The 21,806-nt window shown below is 37.1% G+C and overlaps 1 protein-coding gene across 1 annotated transcript; it reads left to right on the top strand.

The window, feature by feature from the left end:
* The first annotated feature begins 7,260 nt into the window (after positions 1-7,260).
* LOC114256236 (hypothetical protein At1g04090-like) lies at positions 7,261-9,183 on the top strand. The gene is made up of 2 exons (XM_028195853.2): positions 7,261-7,393; positions 7,491-9,183. The coding sequence occupies exons 1-2, from the start codon at positions 7,324-7,326 to the stop codon at positions 9,071-9,073; spliced, it is 1,653 nt and encodes a 550-aa protein (XP_028051654.2). The 5' UTR covers positions 7,261-7,323; the 3' UTR covers positions 9,074-9,183.
* Positions 9,184-21,806: the final 12,623 nt, after the last annotated feature.

The raw sequence follows: 21,806 nt of genomic DNA on the forward strand, positions 1-21,806 counted from the left end.
CTCTTATCCCAAACTGCTTTGGACGCTTCTCAAACAACAGGTTCACTACCTTCTCCTATACCATATATATACCATCATATATCAACATATTAACTACAGAAAAAGACTGACTACTTATTTGTGCAAATTAATAGAGTTGTGATTCTGTACCGGTTTCTTCTTAGTTGTTGCAGCTGGTTTCACACCTTTCTTTGGGGCCTTCAAAGCATAAAAATGAAATTAACATATATAATACAAAACCAAGTTTTCTCAAATTGAAATGTTCAATTTTTAATGTTAGCAATGCCTAATTGAGCAATTGCTTTGAAAGAAATGGTTTGTCTCTCGTAATTAATTGATTATTTATACCCATTCTATATCGGTAAAACAACTTTGTTTGAATCTTTCAATAAACTCTGCTTATAAACATCAATGCCACAAGTAGATGACAAAAGATAATATTTAATATTCATGAAAAAATAACAATAGCAGAGAGAGATAATGTGATAATAAATGAATGAAGAGTTAAGCTGCCATTGTTTATTTTATTTTTTAATCTTGGCAAAAAAGAGGAAACCAAAAATTTATACTTTAAAAAGTATATAAAGTGACAAAAATAGTCAACTTTATTTTATTTTTTTATTTTTTTGAATATTTACTACTAATATCAAGGTCCATAGGGTTCAGATCCAGCATCACGGGTAAATTTCACGATGTTTATATGCAAAGTCAATTAGTTACTGATCGGGTTCATTTAGACTCCTCACGTTTAAAAAACTTTTGAGTACGTTACTAGTTATAAATAATCTTTTAAGAATGTGAGACGGGAATATGAAGATCATATTCTTACTTAGTTTGAGAAATTAATTAATTTCTTAATTTCTTTTTCATGGCATTAGCGATTGCCAAAAACTATATGTTTATGTATTATATTTTTTATTCAGCAATGTGTTACTACTATATTGATAACGTCCATAACTAATGAGATTCATTGAACTAATTTAATAATTATATATAAGATAATAAATAAAATACAATAAAAAATGTTATTATTATAAAATTTTTGTGCAATGCATAAGTTATGCAAGCTATTGTTCAATTTAATAAATCAAGCAACACCAATGTAATATTTTACTGATAAACATCGTGTTTAACAAAGGGAAAGCATATTGCATACAAAAATAATACACCAACAACAAACTCATAGAAAAGTTGGTGTGACAAACATTATTTGTGGGTGAGCGGCTCATTGGCATGAACGGTACAATACATACCAGGACCCCCAACTGTGGCAAAATAGTTTAAACAACCTTAAATTCAAACTGCAATGAAAATGCCAAAAACATGTTTATGCATGGTGAAACTATGGGGAATGGTCCAACGATAAAGTCTAAACAGAATGGTAAGTGCATGAATTGAACTCAAAGAAATGAGAGAGACGTTCGTAACATCAATCAGAGTAAAGGCTAATGCAAATTGAAAAACTTGTGCATACACATGCATGCATTCAAAAACCACATAGTTTACAATGTGCCATTTGTGATCCAATACATCCAAAATTGAAAGAGGATAAAATTTAAGGTTAAGGAGAGAGTGAGAAACCAAGTACTACCTGCATTTAGTTATCAATTATTTTGACATCAACAGAATAGCAATAGCCCTGCCCAAATTCCACAGAAAACTTGTTCGGCCACCATTCTCAAAAACTGTTTTTTGAAAAATAATCTAAAAACACCCACTTTTAAAGAAATACCAAAAAATTGTTTTCAAATTTTTGATTTTGGTACAAAAATGAAAAGGACGAGAGTGTTTCGAACTTTTCATTATTTCTGTTTCAAAAAAAACAAAGGAAATTTTTTTTTTTTAATGAAAACACAACCAAAGTTTGGTTTAGTTTTCAAAATCTGTTTTTGAATTTTTTCAAAAAGTAGTTCGATGAAAAAAAAAATGAAGAACTCAATAATTTCGTTATAGCGATCCCGGTTTCTAACTCGACTGTTATGGTGTTTCGGACTCGGGTTTTGCGGTTGAATGTTATTGTTTATAGCTTGTTTCCATCCTTTAATTCCTTGTATTTGAGTTTTGGGATGTGTTGGGCGAGTTTGGAACAGGTGGATTGCTAGTTGGTCTAGAACCTTGTTGCCCAGAATTTTGGTCTTGTGCTCGAGCGGGGTTTGCAATCTTTCAGTATTTGGTGCGTCTACAAAAATACTGCAGAAGTGTTTTTCACGCTCGAGCGGGTCTGAGCTCGAGCGGCCCCTATGGCGCTCGAGCGACTATCTGAAGTTTGTAAAATACTGGACAAGTGTATTCTACGCTCGAGCGGGTCTCATTACGCTTGAGCGAGTAGTCCCTTGCTGTTGTGTCTTGGCGCTCGAGCGGTCTTTGTTGCGCTCGAGTGGGTTGAATTTTTGTGTCTGATGCTCGAGCGTCAAACTCTCCGCTCGAGAGGACTGGTATATCAGATCGCAAATGTGCCATTTTAAATCACTTTTTCTGTCTTTTCTCTCTCTAAAACTTTTCAAAACCCTAAGTTGAGAGCTTCTCTCTCTAAAATACACACTCTCTCTACATTTTGGCCTTGATCTAGTGATTTCCAACCCTTGTGTCTTCATTAAAAAGTTGGAGCTTCTCAAGATCTTTCATTTGGTTCGAGTAAAATCAAGTTTGGGCATCGTTGAGGTTTCTCCACTTCTTCTTTGAGCTTCTACACTTGAGGTAGGGATGTTCTACTCTCCTACATGAGTTTTAACATAAGTATTAGTCATTTTGTATAAATGGTGGGTTTGTGGAAGATTTGGGTAAAGTCAAGGTTAGGGTTTTGTTATTTGAAAGAGGGGTTTCCTATTTTGGGGTTCCACATGTATGTGAGGTCTTGAATATGAGAATATTTGGGTATGTTGTGTGAAATTTGTCCTTGGGTGCAATATTTGAGAAAATGGGGAGAATGCCCTACTTTGTGTTATACAAATTATTTGTTTAAATAGTGAGATCATTGTGGAAACATGAAATTGGTTCAGAAATTATGAAATTGGGGGAAATTGTGATTAAATGGTGTGGTTGGATTGATGAATCACTCACCTATGAAAAACGTGATATACTATCTGTTGAGAAATTTATTTATTTGTGTAGATATATTTGTTTTGGTTTATCAGTGGATGATAGCCATGATTGTTATAGAAAATTCATGATGATTAGATAAATTAAAACTAATTAATTGGAATATGTCATTGAATATGACGGTTAGATGTAAGCATTGTATATGTGATTAAATTGGTCATAATATATGACGACGCGTTTAAATACATTGTATATGTATCTTGTTTGGGAGGAGATAAGGGATGTACTCCATTGTTTGGGAGGAGATAGGGGATGGACTCCATGGATAATTAAGTTGGCCGGAGTGTCTAGGGTGAAAGTCCCGAAATCTTATTTACATTTGGGCGCCAGTTCCCTCAGACGTAGTTCCGTAAAATGGCAAGTTCTGGAAGTGTATGAATGATGTATATGATCGAAGTGTTAATGAATGAGTTGTAGTCTCATTTTGAATTGTTTATGTGATAATGAATTATGTCAATGAATTGACTTGGGTAATAACTGGAAGTGAATTGAAATGTGGGTATCAACGTTGATTGATTAATGAAAAGGTTTGTGATGGTTCATAAGTGTTAAATAGTTATCAAATGCTAATGTTTTAGTTAATTCTCATATGTTGTTTAGCATATCTCTACTGGGCATTGGTTCACCTTACTTGGGATACCATTTTTCAGGTACAGGTGATATGCCACCTCCAAGGCCCTAGCTTGGGAGGTTTAGGAGTTGAAGACTCCCTTTTTATATTTTGTTTTGATGATTAAATGTATATTCAAGCCGAGGGCTTTTCATGTATAGAGTTAGAACTCTCCTTTTGTTATAACTAAGTGATAACTTGGAAAGCTGTAAGCCTGTAGGGCATATACTTTTTGGGTAACATGTAATATTTTTGTAAATAAGACTCTGATGAATGAAGATGTATTCTTTTCCTTATGTTCATGGAACTTGTGAACGAATGATTTATGTCTTAAATTGAGGGCGTTACAAATTTCGTATGGTTTTCTCTGTTTTTGGGAAAAAATAATTTTAAAATTTTCAAAAATAATTTTTTTTTGTCTTTACTTTTGTCAAACAAACTTGTAATTTTTGAAATTTTTTAAAAAACAAATTTTGAAAACTCAACCAAACATAGCACAATGCCTATTTTCCATGAATATCAACAGAAGCAGAAACCCAAAAAAAAGCATTCTAAGGAACACACGAAATGTGCATTCTAAGGAGACATATATAATATATATATATATATAGAGAGCATACAGGCGTCACTCGCTGAGTGTGTGAGAGAGGAGCGATTGAGATTGACTGAGCTCGTGTGAGAGTAGCCATCATCGAGAGCGATTGAGACTACTAGCCGTCGTCGCTCGTTGAGAGAGAGATCGTCGGTGAACACTCACCGTCGTCACTTATCAAGAAACTAGTTTTAGGGATTTTGAGGGAAAACGACTTTAGGGGTTTTGGGGATTTTGGGGGAAAACAATCTTGCCTCAAAGTTTTAGGGATTTTGGAGGAAAATGATCGAGCGCCAATAGAAGGAGCGGGATATCAAAAGATTTTCATTACTTTTTGCGACAGTATATTTAAATCGTCACAAATGATAAATCCAATAGTTAAAACGACGCCGTTTTAATAAGGGTTTTTTTGCGATGGACAATTGCCGTCACAAATTGTCCACTATTTGCGACAGTAAATTTCTCCCCGACTCAAAAAATTTCTTTTTGCGACGGTACACAAGGCGTCGCGAATACTTTCATATTTATCACACCTTTTCTTGCATGTTTATTAGCGATGGGGTAACTACCGTCGCAAAAGCTCTTTATTTACGACGGTTTAAAATTCCGTCACAAAAGATCATTTTTTGCGACGGGATGCGTGCCATTGCAAAAAGTTCTGTGTTTTATAAGGGCTTTTGTTTTAGTGTCAATCCCAATCAAACAATCAACGGCAAATCAGCACAATGATTTAGGCCAAGTTTGGGAAGACTAAATAAGTGCACTTTTTGACTTTTTATGAAATATGGGTTGGATTTGGGTTGGGTTTGAAGTGATGTGTTAGAGAGGTGATGTGACTTAAATAAGATGATGAGACTTAAATAGGATAGTGACTTTTTGACTTTTTGGATTTTTTGGAGGATGCCAAACTTAAAGTGAAAAAAATCACAATTGGAACAACTCCAATTGCAATAAAAAAATCATGAACCAAAGTCACAAAACAATCAATTAAGAAGACAAAAATGAATTACACAAGAGTATCCTCAATTACCTAACGAATCTACGCTCGAATTGACCTAAACCTGATGTGTCTCTTCCACCACTGTCTTCACATCGGAATTTGTTTGCCTAACGTTTAATCCATAACGCCGAATTCACGACGATAAGCCATTCTGGAATCCATCAAAGCTTTAAGTCCAAATTCCCTAGAATCAATTGAAGAACACCTATCTCTTTATGTGAATAAAAGAACAAAATCAACTCTTGATGTTTTTATACTCTATAGTTCGTTGATCAATCAACCACCTTTTATAGATCAAGGAAACTCATATAAAAACATCATCCAATATAGAACACTTTGTATTTTACTCATTTCTGAGAATCTGGAGGGGTTAAATCTTAAAAACAGCAAACGGCGCACTTTATAAAAAATAAAGCCGCGAAGACCCCTCGAGCACACAATTCATCGCTCGAGCAGTGTAAGAAAAGGCGATGCAAAACATATATGCCAATCGCCAGAGCGCAACTTCTATCGCTCGAGTGGTAAAACTTGTTTTTCATAAATTCTGAATGCACCTCGATCTCTGTAGATAGTCAGCGAAGTGGTAAATAAGGAATAATCAAGATATGAAATGTCAGCATGAACTCCTTTATACAAGCATAATTCTAGTTGGATTCGCCTCTAAATACTCACAGTTTCATTGAAACAAAAGAGCAAATAAAATTACAACTGAGAGACATTTTCTCAAATGGGATTGTTAATTACAAAAACCTAACAAAATTTTCTTGCATTGATTTTTGTGTTAATTTCTGGGTTTTTTTTTTTGGGGTTAAATTTCTTATTTTAAATTTGTTGTGTAATTTTTATTTTTATATTTTTTGTACCATTCTTTGCTTCATCATTTTTTGGGTCAGATTTTGATTTCTTTGAAATTTGTTGTGAAATCGTGGTAAAATGTATGATTTGTTATATTCTTCATTGTTCTTGATTGTGAAAGTTGAATAATGCTTTTGGCAAACGACAATGCTATGTAACTCAAATTTTGTGGCTCAAAAGTGGCTCAAATGGCCAAAACGAAGTCGTTTTGAGTACAGAACAACATTCAAATGGCTAAAACGACGTCGTTTTGGCCATTTGAGCCACTTTTGAGCCACAAAATTTGAGTTACGAGACATTTTTCTTTGACAAAAATGGCAATTTCAGCGCTCGCACACATGAAATAAATAAATAAATAAATGTATTTTATGGCAATTCGGGCAACTTTCAGCATAGCAATAGGCGAGGCAAGAAAAGAATCAGGAAATGAGTTTTATTCTTATTGTCTTTACAATTTTCTACCCTTTAGCAAAAGCATAATTCGTGCTTTGCTTCTACTCTTCTCTTTGTTGGAAAAATATTCCATTTAAAATTATATATTTAGAAAAAGAAATATCAAGAGAAATACTTTGAATTTAAATTTATGACGTGAAATTAAACATGGTGCGGTAAGGATCACAATTCAGATGTATAGTGACTCTTATGCACAGATTTTAAATTATGGCATTTCACTACTTACTTTGAGAGTTGACTTTTTAGACTTTTTTTAGTTCAGCTTATTTTTAAAAATTATGTCAAATTTTTACTTTTTAGATTGGTCTCAATTAGACAAAAATAAAAAATAAAAAGAGAATTTTTTTTAAAAAATTTATAAAAGACAAAAACAAGTCATTTATGTAAGTTTTTTAAAAAAAAATAAAATTTAACCTTTTTTCATCCTTAATGAACTTTTTTTCAAATTTGACTTAATTTTATTTTTTAATTTTTAAAATTATCTAGTCAAGAGACAGAATAAAAAGTAAAAGAAAGAAAAAAAAACAATTTAAAAAAAAGAGTAAAAATTGAAAAAAAAAAAAAAAGAAGAGAAAGAAATAAAAAAAGATAAAAATAAATTGGCTTCAAAATAAATTAGTTATTCCATGCACTACTACCTCTATAAACCAGTTTCCAGAGCTGTATTTGAAAAACCCAGCAGTGTTGAACCTAAATTTATCTTCTCCAAAAGATATGCACATGAAGCCTTTGCCTATTGAAACTGTTTTCACGCTTCCTTCTCTAATACCCACTTGGCCACCAGGTAATTATTTCGCGTCAATGCATCAACATGTTTGTTATATTTCTTTCATTTATTCTCCTCCTTATATCTGTTTTTTTGCTTTTAAATTCAATTGCAGGTGAAGGTTTTGCTAGTGGAACTATTGATCTAGGAGGATTACAAGTCTGTCAAGTTTCATCTTTCATCGAGGTATGGTCTACTCGAGCCGGTGGACCGGGAAATTCAGGAGCAACATTCTTTGAACCATCTGAAACACCTCAAGGGTTCTTCATGCTTGGTTTCTATGCCCAGCCCAACAACAAACCGCTGCGCGGTTGGGTTCTAGCTGGAAAAGACGTCTCCAATGACTCCTCTGGTGGGGCCCTAAAGAGGCCTATTGACTATACCCTTGTTTGGAATAGTGAGTCCTTGAAAATTAAGCAAGATGGCAAAGGCTATTTCTGGCTGCCAATGCCACCCGATGGGTATGAACCCATCGGCCTCATTGTAACGAATTTGCCCGTGAAGCCTTCCCTTGACAAAATTAGGGTTGTCCGGTCCAATTTCACAGAGACATGCCAGAACAATTCCTGGATTTGGGGACCAAAAAGGAAGAACAATCCAAGGGGGTTTGGAATTTATAGTGTTAGACCAGTTAATAGAGGGACCAAGGCTTTAGGGGTGTCAACAGGTACGTTTATGGTCCAAAATAGTGGTAATGAGGAGGCTGATTCAATATCACTGGCTTGTTTGAAGAATGCCAAGTCTTGTTTTCTATCTTGTATGCCTAATTTAAACCAAATTAAGGCATTGGTTCAAGCTTACTCTCCATATATCTACTTTCATCCTAGTGAAAAATACCTCCCCTCTTCTGTCAATTGGTTTTTTGAAAATGGTGCCCGCCTGCACCACAAAAGGAAAGATTCCGTTGGAAGTGTCAAGGCTGACGACTCTGACAGCATTGGCGTCGAGGCCGGCGGCTCAAACCTTCCGCAAAGTGGTTCAGATGATGGGACATTTTGGCTAGATCTCCCAGTTGATAAAGCAGCCAAAAAGAGTGTTAAGAAGGGAGACCTAGATGAAGCTGAGGCCTATTTGCATGTTAAGCCCATGTTTGGTGCAACATTCACTGACATAACTATATGGTTGTTTTACCCATTTAATGGGCCAGTGAAGATTAAACTTTGTGGGCTTATTGGCATTCCGCTTAGGAAACTTGGTAGACATGTTGGTGATTGGGAACATTTGACTCTAAGGGTAAGCAATTTCAATGGGGAGTTAACAAGTGTCTATTTTTCACAACATAGTAAAGGGAAATGGGTCGACGTGTCAGAGCTCGAGTTCCAAGACAAAAACAAATTCGTGACTTACGCTTCGCTGCACGGGCATGCGTTTTACCATAAGCCCGGAGATGAAATGCAATGGAAATGTGGAATAGGAGAGAGTAATGCTACGTCGAAGAGTGAGATGGTAACGGACACGGGAGAGAGCTATCGAATAGTTGCAGCCAAGCACTTGGGGCATGTTGTGGATGAGCCACCATGGTTGAATTATAAAAGGAAATGGGGTCCTCAGATTAGCTGTGTTTCGGAGAAGTTGAAAGGTGCAATTCAGAATGTGGTGAAAATTCCTAATGAAGTATTTGGTGAGGAAGGGCCTTTGGGCCCTAAAATGAAAGGTAATTGGAGTGGAGATGAAGATACATATGATGATGAAGAGTAAGTGAAGAATAATTGAGTTCTGTTGATGTAATGGTAGTTGAAGAGTTTGAATGTGAAAAATGTTATTGCCAACTACACTTTTATGTTATATGGATATTTTTTTCTTCAAAATTTTTCCATTATTAAAATAAATTTTAGGGTCTACTAGTCTATTAAGACTTAGAAGCTAAATTTTTTTTCAAAATATTTAAACTAAACCAAACCAAACCAAGCCTTAAGTCTCATCAAATGGGGTCGGTTACATGAATCCTTCTTCTCCACGTGGCCCTATCAAAGGCCATTTCATTAGTCAAATTAAGTAGATTCATATCTTTATTTATAACGCTAGTCAATGTTAATCTAGGCCTACCTCGTCCCCTAACACTTCCATCTATCGTTACAGCATCGCATCTCTTCACTACTGCCTCTGTTGGTCTCCGTTGAATATGACCAAACCATCTCAAACGATTCTCTCTCAACTTATCTTCTATCGGTGCTACTCCTACCCATTCCCGAATACATTCATTCCTAATCCTGTCCTGTCTAGTCTTACCACACATCCACCTTAGCATTCTCATCTCAGCCACACTCATCTTATCTACATGTTGTTTCTTGGTTGCCCAACACTCCGTCCCATACAACATAGCTGGTCTAATAGCCGTTCTATAGAACTTACCTTTCACTAAAAAGATTTAAAAAAAAAAAATTACTAAGACATTTCCCAAACGAGCTCTAATCTTAACCACTGGACCTATATCCAAATTCAGACATATTCGTTAGCCTATTCTACAACAAATAATAATAATGTTATCCATACATAACAATGCATATGATACGTTTGGTTGTCGGATTAAAAGAGAGGGTTGGATTAGTTTTTGTTTTTGTGAACACTATATCCAATAATAGTGGGATAAATCAATTTCATGGGAGACTGGGATGGAGTAGGATATGATAAAAAATAATAAGCATATAATAATGTTATCCAATTCCAGGATCTGTGCATGGTTTGTTGAAATGGTGGTCTGGATGTAGAATGCAGAAGTTGGAGAAGAAAATCTGGATGGTAATACCTTTGGCCACTCTCTGGTCCACATGGAAGCACAGAAATGACTGTGTCTTTAATGGTTCTTGTCCAAATTTGGAAGCTCTGTGTGAATTAGTGAAGGTTAGAGTTGCTATGTGATTCAAAGCATCGAAAATTCAGGTGGATTTCTCTATAAATGATTTGGTCTTTAATCTGTCACACGTGAAATATTGTATCAGGAATGAAGGTTGAAGGTTATGGCTCAAGTCTGGTGTTTTTTGGCCTCATCAATTTGCTCCTTTGTTTTAATGAATAATGCTTGGTGTTTGGAAGCAGGGCTACTGATTGGAGTTCAAAGCAGCAGTTCACTGATATTTGCTCAATTTTGTAGAATGCTTGAAGGGCTGCTTGTTGCTTTGATCTATTTGGAGTTCAAAGCAGTGTAGTTCACGGTTGTGTAGAATGTCTGAAGGGCTGCAGTGTATAGGGATGGCAATTTGAACCTAGCCCGACGGGGACCCGATCCCCCAACCTCGATGAGAATGGTTTTTTCCCGAAAAATACCCCCGTGGGGACGAGGATGGTATTCAAAATTAAAACCCCGATCAGTTTCGGGTCGGGGACGGTGATCAGTGTTCAAGCCCCGGCCCGTCCTCGTCCCCGTCCCCGCCCTCGGCCCCGAATTTTCCCCGAAGCAAAATTACCATTTTACCTCTCATATATATATATATATATATATATAAATCAATCCTTTCACAGTTCACTCACGCAGGCCTTACCTCATACTCACACTTACTCATCATCAACGCCTCTCATCTCTCTCGGTCTCCCTCTCTCTAAAACCTTCCGCCGATCTCCATCTCCTACCGCCGATCTCCCTCCTCCCACAGCCGATCTCCATCATCCCACAACTTCACCGTCTCTTTTTCTTCTCCAACGGCGGTGAGGCCAAGCTTGCCGAATCATCGCCACCATCATCTACCAAGCTTCGCCGATCCGGCAGTGACACCATCCGGCGATGAGGCCAAGCTTCGCGAATCTCCGCCGTGACCCTCACTCTAGATCTGGAATATTCTCTCTCTCTCTCTCTCTCTCTCTCTCTCTCTCTTTCGATTTGTTATACATATAATATATATAGTATATTTGAGCATTAGATTCAGATCTCTGTCTCTCTCTCTCTATGTTGTTGTTGATGATGAATAGATCCCTCTCTTTCTATGTTAATGTTATTGTTGTTGTTGATGATGATGATGAAGAACAGATTTGTTAGATCTGAATTTTTTTTTTTTTTTTTGGAGCTCATCTCATCAGATCTGTTAATGGGTTGGATCTAACTTTTTTTTTTGTCCGGAGAATTTTCGGGGTCAGGGAAGCCCGATCCCCGTTAGGGGCTGGGGGTAGGGTTGAGGGTGGGTTTAGGGTCTCTGTCGGGGATCGGGGACGGGGAGTGTGATCCCCAGCCCTGCCCCGCCCCGTTGCCATTCCTAGCAGTATAGTTCATGGTAGAATGTCTGAATGACTTAGTTTTGTTTGGGCTGCTGGTTTCTGGTTGTCTTGCTGATGTTGCACTGATATGAATTTTCATAACACTTGAGTTACTCATAGAATGACTGAAGGGCTGAATGACTGGGTTTTGTTTGCGCTGCTGGTTCACGGTTGTTTTGAATTGTTTGGCCAATTTGAAGGGAATTTCAAGGCAGTGCAATTTCAAGGCTGCTGGTTTGTGTTGGTTTTTCTCTGGTTTGTGTAGTTTCAAGGCAATGCAGTTTCAAGTGCTGGTTTTTCTCTGCCTTTGCTTTGTTTGCTTTGTTTGTTGATCTCTCACCAACTGGGAGGTTGGTGCTTGTTATAGCTCCAAGCTCCTCTTTATTGATGTAATTTTTCATACCTTGCCTGTGCTTCATGAATAAAGTTTTTTTTGCCTATCAAAAAAAAATAAAATAATGTTATCCAATTCTTTTCTTCCCAAACATGAGATAGGATAATATATATTATCTTTGAAAAAAATTCTCTATCTTGTGTGATCAATTATCCGACTACTTATTCTAAAAATAGTTATTGTTGGAAATAAAATGGATCACACAAAGGCTAAAGAGATTGAAAAAGGGGAAGATGAATTCTTAACTCTCAAATATTTCGATTCCACTTACTTAAAACACTTAGGTATATGAGTTATTTATAATCTCCAATGAACAAGCCAAGAGACCAGTACTTCTACATCCAATGTACCATATATGAATCTTCCTAGATATATTCATCCTAAGAATACATGAATCTCAAGAATACATGAATATTGACAATACATGAATAAAATATGAATAGATACTTCTAGAAAATGTGTAAATTAATTGAACTAAAATTATGTTTATTATTTCAACACCCCCCTTTAAACTTCACTTTTAGTAACTCCGAGCAAGGTCCGAAACTTAGTGAAGTCTTCATACTTGAGCGGCTTTGTGAATATGTCAGCAAATTGATCATGACATTTCACAAACTTGAGTTGTACCTCATTCTTCGCAATGCATTCTCTAAGAAAATGATACCCCGTATTAATGTTTTTACTTTGATCACGAAACACTAGGTTCTTGGCCAAGGCAATTGTTGACTAGTTATCAACCAAGATCTCCATCGCTTCCTCTTGTGCAAATTCCAAATCCTTCATCAAATTCCTCAACCAAATTGCATAACAAGTTCATGATGTAGTAGCAACATACTCAGCTTCACAAGTAGAAAGTCCTACTATCGGTTGTTTCTTTGAACTCCAAAAGCTGTGTTTCCCAAGAAAAACACAAAGCCATTAGTGCTTTTCCTATCATCCAAGTTTCTAGCCCAATCACTATCACAATAGCCAACAAGCTTGTATTCATTTGAGGATGAATAAGATAAGCCAAAATCAATTGTTTCTTTAACGTAACGAAGAATTCTTTTTGTAGCCTTAAAGTGAGTCATTGTGGGTGCTTCCATAAAGCGACTTACCAGCTCAACTCCAAAAAGAATATTCGGTCTTGTGCAAGTCAAGTACCGTAAACTTCCAACTAGACTCTTGAAAAAAGTTGCAACAATCTTTTCTTCATCTTCATGCTTTGTTAGGTTGACTCCACATTCCACGGGGGTGTTAACAGGCTTGCAATCAATCATCTTGAATTTCATGAGTATTTCTTTCGCATATCTATAGACACCCCATTTTTGACCATCTTTAAGACTTGGACGTCATCGTTTGAACACTCGATGATCATCCATGCTCGTGTTTGTTTTGAGTTCCCAAAGGTCTCGACTGCACGCCTTGCCTTAGGATCTCTCAACTTGACTGTTTTGTGCTTGGTTGTGGACCAAGGACTTGTGATTTTTGCACCTGAGGGTAGGAAGTGGCTTGTTAGCCATCCCCTTAACCCACCGGCCATGGCTTGAGGCCACCGGCCTTGTTTTCTTGCTATCGGCTAAGAGTGTTAGCCGATCGGCACTTTAGTTGGTCGGCTGGCCATTGTTTTGGTCGATCGGCCACTTTTTCTGGCCGAGGCATTTTCTTTTCCTTTTTCAGGCATTGTGTATGCCAGTTATGCCAGCTGGTGAGCACAAACTCTGCACTCCACACACGTTTATGGAGGGATCTGAACCAACACTTAACTTCTCTTGGAAGCTTTGAATTGGACTTCCTATAAGAGGAGAGCCTTCCCTCCCTTTCTAGGGGTTCAACCAACTGATATAGAAGATATATATCACTCTCTCTCTATAGTTGTGTGTGTAATAGTGTTCTAAAGGGTGTTTTTGTTCATATTTTTGCACTCAAGCACCTAGTGGTACGCTATCCCTTAGTTACTGAGGTGCTAAAGAGTTGATTTCAGAGTTTTTGAGTTGGTTTTGATCAGAAGGAGGTGCTGGAGTTGGTATTCTTGAAGTGTTCTTCAAGGGTGAGAAACTACTCTTTTATTCTCTATTTTTGCTTAAGCTTTTAGAAATACTTGCATACTACTTTAAGCTTAGTGTTCAACTGAAAAAAGTTCTATTTTTGTATGCTAAATATGTTTGTTGAAGGTTACTTTTGGGTTGGGGGTTGTCTACCCCCTCTTAGGCCTTGTTTGGCATTATTTTGTGACCTTCTTTTTGAGCTTTGAAATCTTTTTGTTTTGACCTTCTCACCACTGAAATCCAGAGGATTTTCAGTGGTGGAGAAGTGGTTTTGAAGTCTTGAATAGGGGAGGGACACCCCCTCCCTTTGTGTCTCATTTGCTTGCATTGTTGGCTCACCATAGTAGCATGTTTGCTTAGCATGTTTTGGCCCCATTTCAGCAAGTATTTGGTGTTATCTTGGCATGATATACCTATTTTTTAAGTTGGTTTGTTGATCTCTTGCATGCACCATGTACTTACCTTGTAATCTCTTCTATTGCCTTAACATGTATCTTGCGTTTGGACTATCATGCTTGCATATTTCGGCTCAACTCCAAGGAACTTTTAGTCATGTTTCACCATGTTTAAGCTCTGTTTAGTGTTGATTTGATCATATATGCATTGCTTTGTATATCCTTAGTTCATCCTAGCTTATTAAGCTTTGTGCACCAAGTTGCTAGCATGTATTGTTTTGACTATTCTCGTGATTTGGCATCAGTTGAAATCATATTTCAGTCTATGTAGTGTAGCCACACACTTATGTTTGCCATTTTTTCAATGCTTTGAAGAGTTGTTGATTTGTGCCTTAAGATTGGGTCATTGTGTATGTCTCCATGATTAGGTCTTTGGGATGCCATCTCATTGGGTTTTGGGGCTTATTTTGACATATTATAACTCTGTTTTTCATTGCATAATTCATGCCATGTTTGGTTGTGATAGGCGTAGTATAATGCTCCCTTTGTAGCCTTGCATGCCCCTTGTTTGTGCCCATCTGTTTAGCATATTTTGGCCTTATTCCATGCATGTTCTAGCCTTGTTTTGGCCTGCCCTAGGACTGTCTTAGGTCACTTTGGCCGTTTGAGGCTTGGTTGATATGGCCATGGTGAGAGCCCCTTGACTAGCTTTGGGCATTGAGCCCATTAGCATGCTATGCTTCACTTGTGTATATGATTTGGCATCATTCTTCACATGATTTCAGAGCCCATTGCATTGTCATGTTCTCATGTTTATTCCATTTTGCTCATGGTTGAGGATTGTGCATCATTGCCTAGCTTAAGGATCCATGTATGTGATTGCATGTCTCCCTTTTTCGGTACCTTAATTTGGGTGTTTTGGCTATTGTTTTTGGTACGGCTGAGGTCTATCCATCTTTAGTGTAAGTCCTTGGATCATGCATTTGTGTATTGTTGTATGCCTATCGCATTACATGTTCTTGCATCCTTATGGTTGGTGTCATTGTTGCATGCCTATCACTTTGTGTATTTCCATATCTAGGTCGCATTGTAGTATTGCATACCTGTTGAATTGCCATGTTGTTTGCACGTTAGGTTGCATCACATTGCACTTGGCATGCTCATATTACATTGCCTTATATTCCCATGTTGCATTGTACTTGGTTGCGTGCATTGCATTGTGTTTGGTTTGGGGTGTCAAACAAAACACGAGGATCAAGGGACGTTTCATACTCAAAGTGACGAAACGCGCCTCAATCCTCGGTCGCCGATACTCTTGATCCAACATGATAGAGTTCTAGGCATTCATGCGTTTTGTTGTATTCATTCCACATTAATTCGCACACTTGGCTCCTTTGGCCATCCCGCATTGAAATACGTGATTGGTGGTCCAAGGGTCGAGAGCCATACTTCCTTGAGTTTATAGCATGATAGGGAGGGTGGTTGTGCACACATTATCTTGTAAATGCCCTGTCATGCACTGTCTGTCCTCTGCTGCAGCAAAAACAAAATTCTGCAGGATGATATGGCCGGTCGGCCACCTTTAGTGCCGGCCGGCTACCAAAATCTGGCCGAGAGCCTTACAAATGGTCGATAACCATTTTCCAATGGCCGGTGGTCCTATCTTTTGGCCGGTGACATCCCACATTGCTTGGGGAGTGATTCAGAAGCATCCTTGAGACTTGCACAGTTTTTAGAGGTGCAGAGCAGTGTAAACAGAGGCAACATGTGGCATGGCAACGGGTTTCTGAGCGAGGCGATCGAGCATGCATCATTCAATCATTCTGAGGTGGAGCTGCAGCGGCCTTCTTTTGTAATTAATTTGTTAATTAATTAAGGGTTTGTAATAATTAATTAGCTAGGATAGTTGATTAATCATTTGGTTTGTATTATTTATCCGGACCCTCCGTCGAGAGGGCGAATTTGTAACAAGTGTGCGTGCGTGTGTGAATGTCTTCTAACCTCACGTCTTTCTCCCTTTTACTTGCCTGCTTTTGATGGTTAGTTTTAGGTCATGTTTCAATTAGCACACTTATGTTAACATGTTTGCATACATTCATTCGTATTGCACGCACCAGGCTCGGCGCATCATACTAATTGCATAGTATTTCAATTCTAACTTGAATACGTGTATCGAATTACCGCATTTCACATGCCATTCTTAGATAGCCAAGCCTATTCTAGTTGCATTTTGCATGTGCTGCATTAGGCATCTTAACATAGCAAGGATTATGCATTGATTACTAATTAGCTATTGTTTTGGCTCGGAGTACTAGGTAAGCTTTTATGCTTTAGCATCTTGCATGAGTGTGAGTGTTGCCATGATAGCATGCTTGCCATGAGGCTATTTGCTTATGTGATATAACTGCCTGAATGCCTGTGGGTGAAGGTTGGATTACTCGAATTGGAATAATTCATCGAAATGTGTGTTTTAAGCCCATTTTGCGGAGTGGCAAAATCTTATTTTTCTAAGCCCACTCGAGGGTGGAAAATCTACGTCTTAGCCTACTTGCGAGTAGCACCTTCAAACCATTTTCACAAACAAACAAGAGATGTTTTGTTCCAACTTAGGCGATCTAGTCTATACTTGTGTGTTGTGTGCATCACATAGTAATTCTAGGCTAATAACCGGAATAAGAACGCATGTGTTTTCAAAAATTAATTTTCTAAAACGATTTGCCGGATTTGGACTCTTTGGTGATTTATCAATCTCATATCGCACATTGTGAGATTAGATTAAGAACCGTGACATTTGAGTCCGAACTATAGCATGAAGCCCTCGGGGCGCGTCTATAATATCCTTCTTGAGAAATAAATATGCCATTCTCCATCTGCTTGACTTCAATGCCAAGGTAGTACGCCATGAGTCCAATATCAGTCATCTCAAATTCTCGAATCATTGCTTTCTTGAATTCCTCAAACAAGCTTGGATTGTTTCCTGTAAAAATAAGATCATCCTTATGCAAGTAAACAACCAAGACGTCTCTATTTCCATGCACTTTAGAGGAAAGAACATGCTTGTTTAAACCCATATAATGCTTTCTTTAGCTTGAAAACCTTATCTTCCTGGCCTTTGATCACATACCCCATAGGTTGATTGATGTACACTTCTTTCTCAAGAAACCCATTCAAAAAAGCAGACTTGACATTTATTTGATAAAATTTCCAATTATTGTTGTCAGTAAGAGAAATCAACAACCTTGCAGTTTCTAAACAGGCAATAAGGGCAAATACCTCATCGTTGTCAATCCCAAGACGTTGATTATAACCTTTTGCTACTAATCTTGCTTTGTATTTTTCTACCTCTCCCTTTGCATGCTTCTTTGCCTTGTATACCCACTTCACGCCAATGGCTTTTTGTCCTTTTGGAAGAGTAGCGAGCTCCCATGTGTTGTTTTTGTTAATGGCATTCATTTCCTCATCCATAATCTCATCTCGTCTAGCTGTCATGACCCAAAACCACCCCATAGGTTTAGTGTCATAATCGGCCAGTAATCTTAGATTACCTTCGGCCTCAAAAACAAAATTTCAAAATATATGAATCATATCGGGGCCTAAAGCGGAAGCAAAACAAAAATAATGATATACATTGAGCTTGTGCAGACATGATGACTAAAATAATTAAAACATTTAAACACAATAATAATTTATATACATATACAAATCTTATATATTTTACACACATATACATTTAAGACTCAGCAAAATACAAAGCTCTGACAAGGCTAAGGGGCTGATTTTCTTGGCTTTACTCGAGCCTAACTTGCTCCATTCCGAAAGCTCTTCAAAAGGCTGACACGAGTAGACTCTAAGACTTTCTCTATCCTTGTTGCTCAGTTTGCTCACCTACATATACATATAAATAGTGAGCTAAAGCCCAGCAAGTAATAATAGAATAAAGAGATTAAATGAATGAAGTTCGATGATATTACAAAAATCTGCCTTATGATTTCGAAACGAATCTTAAATCATTTTCAAAGTAAGGCATTTTCCATATTTTATCAAATTTATAACATAACATTTTCCGTATCAAATCATATATTTCAATTTCCGAAACAATCCATTCCAATAGGCAAAACAATTCGATTAGCCATCATATCAATCCTTTGCAGTGACAAAAACAATTGTTCGACAGCATTTTCAATACAATTCTTGTTTCAATCCGATTCTCAATAATCCATGTTAACTCAATAACAATACTCATTCAATGGCAATTTACGTGATATATCCCAATAGAGTAACAATGTATCAATAATAATGGGACCTCAAGGGTCAATCAATGGGACCACTATGGGTCAATCAATATATCATATCCAATGTGACCATTAAGGTCTAATAGCAGAGATCTTTGTGTTTCAATTATCCAATGGGCCACAGTATTGTTTTTCCTGGGCGAGGGCCAATGGGCCATGGTATTAATTTCCCCCAGGCAAGGGCCTCTTTGTCAATGGGCCATCGTATTACTCTCCCCCAGGCAAGGGTCAATGGGCCATGGTATTAATCTCCCCCAGGCAAGGGTCAATAGGCCATGGTATTGTTTCCCCCAAGCAAGGGCCTCACTAAAGGATGCCACGATTACAAATTCAAATGGAACTTCATTCATTAAGGACAAGTAGTACTTCAATAAACCATCCAATCATTCATATATCAATTTCGATAACAATAATATTTTTAAAGTAAACATAACTTGAACATATCTTTATAAAGTTATTACTCACAGTGGGTTAAGTTGATATAAGGCCTCAGATGTCCACCTTACAAATTACATAACAAAGATACAATAGAAGCACCATTCAATATTTATTTCATTTTAATGCAACTTTCTTTATGTGTTTCTACCCTTCTTTTATGACTATATGAGTCCAATTGGTGCCCAAGAATACTTAGAATGCCATGAGGATGCAATTAGGCACTTAGAAGAGTTAGTCAAAAATTGTTGAAAACAGGGTCTTTGCTCGAGCGCACCTTTGGTCGCTTGAGCAGTTTGCAAGGCTCTGTTAAAAAAAAAAAAAAAAAAAAACTGGATGGCCTCAACGTTTGCTTGAGTGATGATTTACCGCTCGAGCAGTCAACAATTTTTCTGTGCTTTCAAAACCAACAAATAATTTCCGAACACATTTTCAAACTTAGACTCTTGCATGAACCAATTTAAACATGTAATTTTATTAATAAAGATGAACTCTTGACTTATTTTCCAATTTCTAATACAAAATTCTCTTTGATCATAATAATTTCAACAATTTTCTTCTTTTGTGTTATAAAACATAAAATTAGAGCTATAAAGCTCTTTAAAAGAAATATTTGCATATATGTAATTCAAATAAAACTAACTAATGTAATATATACCAAAACATGTTTAAATTAAGTAAAACTCTTAAATTATATTACATGTGAGAGGGTAATTTTTGGGAAAAATTGGGCCGAGCTGCGAGTTGGGCTTTGAGGCCCAAAACACGAAGGACTGAGTAAAAAAGGCCGCAACGCTACTCCGGCCCAGGAGAAGTGTAGTTACTCCGGCTCAGGAAGGTATAATTACTCCGGCCAGGAGAGGTATAAATTACTTCGGCTCACAAATAATGAAGTTATTTCGGCTAAAGGAATGGCAAAGCTTCTTCGGTTTTGACAACATGAGTTAGTCCGGTCTGAAAGGTAGTCCGGTCGTGATTTTATTCGGGGTAGGTCGGCTGTACTGTTGTTACTCAGTAGATCGGTCCAAACACACCACGGTTCATGTATGAGAGAACCAAGATATGGTGTAACATGAAGAAGAACCGAACAACTGTTAGTACGACCTACTTTGTGGCTCGGCATAGCCATTTTTACTTCGGTCAAAGGGAAGTTCGGTCATAAAGAGAACCATCCCACTTGGTTTAAGCAGTGGGGGAGGGTGTAAAAGGATAAGCATTATCCTTACGAGTATGAATCCTAGGAGGACTCTGCATGGAGAAATACAAGTCCTACTAGGATTGTGCCATACGAAACTTATAAAAGCTCACAAGCATCACCTTGGAGGAGGTAATTGAACATAAATCTTTCCGAGAACTTAGAGCTTTGTCTATTTGTCAAGTTTTTCTAACTTAGGCATCGGAGAGGTTTCCGGCACACACCCGCCGGCTAGCTCACGTTTGTGTTTTCAGGTGACAAAGCGACGTCGTACGGAGGAGCGTGGACTTGGTCAACAGGATTATACGAGGAGAATTATTTCCTCCCCGTACAACATGCATGGATTAGAGATTAAAATCAAACCAATTTTTAGGTTTCAAAACAAAATCAAAACCTCATTTAACTCCATGATTAAACCCTTTTCATGAACTCAATGTTTTCAAAACTTTTTTTTCAAAATCAAATGCATAATAAACTTGCATGGCTCAATTCTTAAAAACTTCATTGTGCATGTAAATTTACATCTCATTTATATCAAGGTTTCCAAATCCAAGCTCAATTGAAGAATTACAATTATTTCCATATTGATTAGCCCTAACCATGTTCATGAATTAATTCTTTAATATCTCCAAATTACATGCATATAAAAATAAGACTCAAATTCATATAAGATATGCAAAATCATACCCAAAATAATTAATTTCTAAGTTAATTTTCCTAATCATGAACCTAACTCATTTTCTTGCTAATTTATTTTTCATTGCATGCAATTGAATCTAATTACCTTTTAATTTCAACTTCTAGATGACTTATCCAAAAGATTTGAGCTTTAATTTCTTACCCAAAATTTTCAATTTGATGAGTTTCTATGCAATTTCTTGAGTCTCTCTTCAATTCTTCACTTTTTCCGAGCTTTTCGTTAGCCTTTCTTCACCATTTCCATCACGAGTTCTAAGATTTGAACACTCTCTCTCTCTCTCTCTCTCTCTCTCACGGGTTTGCCATGAAGCTACACTCCTTTTTTGTTCTCAATCTCCTTCTATCACAATAATACTTCCAGCAAGTAATAAAAATAGAGTTGCCTACTCTATCTCTCCTTATATACACACACTCCCCTCTTCACAATGCACATGTGCACACTTATTGAAGCCTCTAGCACAACACTCAGATGCGCGCGCGCACACACACACACACACAATTTCTCTACACACCCAGATTTCTCAGCGCACCCACCCACATATATCCTCAAACTCTAAATTATTCTACAATTTAATTTATGGTTAAGATTAATTTATTTAAATAACACTTTTTTTTTTAATAAAGCTTGATTAACACATAATTAAATTAATCATAACTAATCATAACTTCCACATAATTTAATTAGTTCCATTAGAGCCCAATTAATTATATTCAAATCTATCAATCTGAATTAGATTTTTAATCAAACTTTCAAAAGGCTCCAAATATCAAATTAAATTTATTTTCATTGTCAATTTTGGCTTCTCACA

This window comes from Camellia sinensis, chromosome 2 (genome assembly GCF_055761805.1).
Source record: "Camellia sinensis isolate YWXY chromosome 2, ASM5576180v1, whole genome shotgun sequence".
Lineage (NCBI taxonomy): Eukaryota > Viridiplantae > Streptophyta > Magnoliopsida > Ericales > Theaceae > Camellia > Camellia sinensis.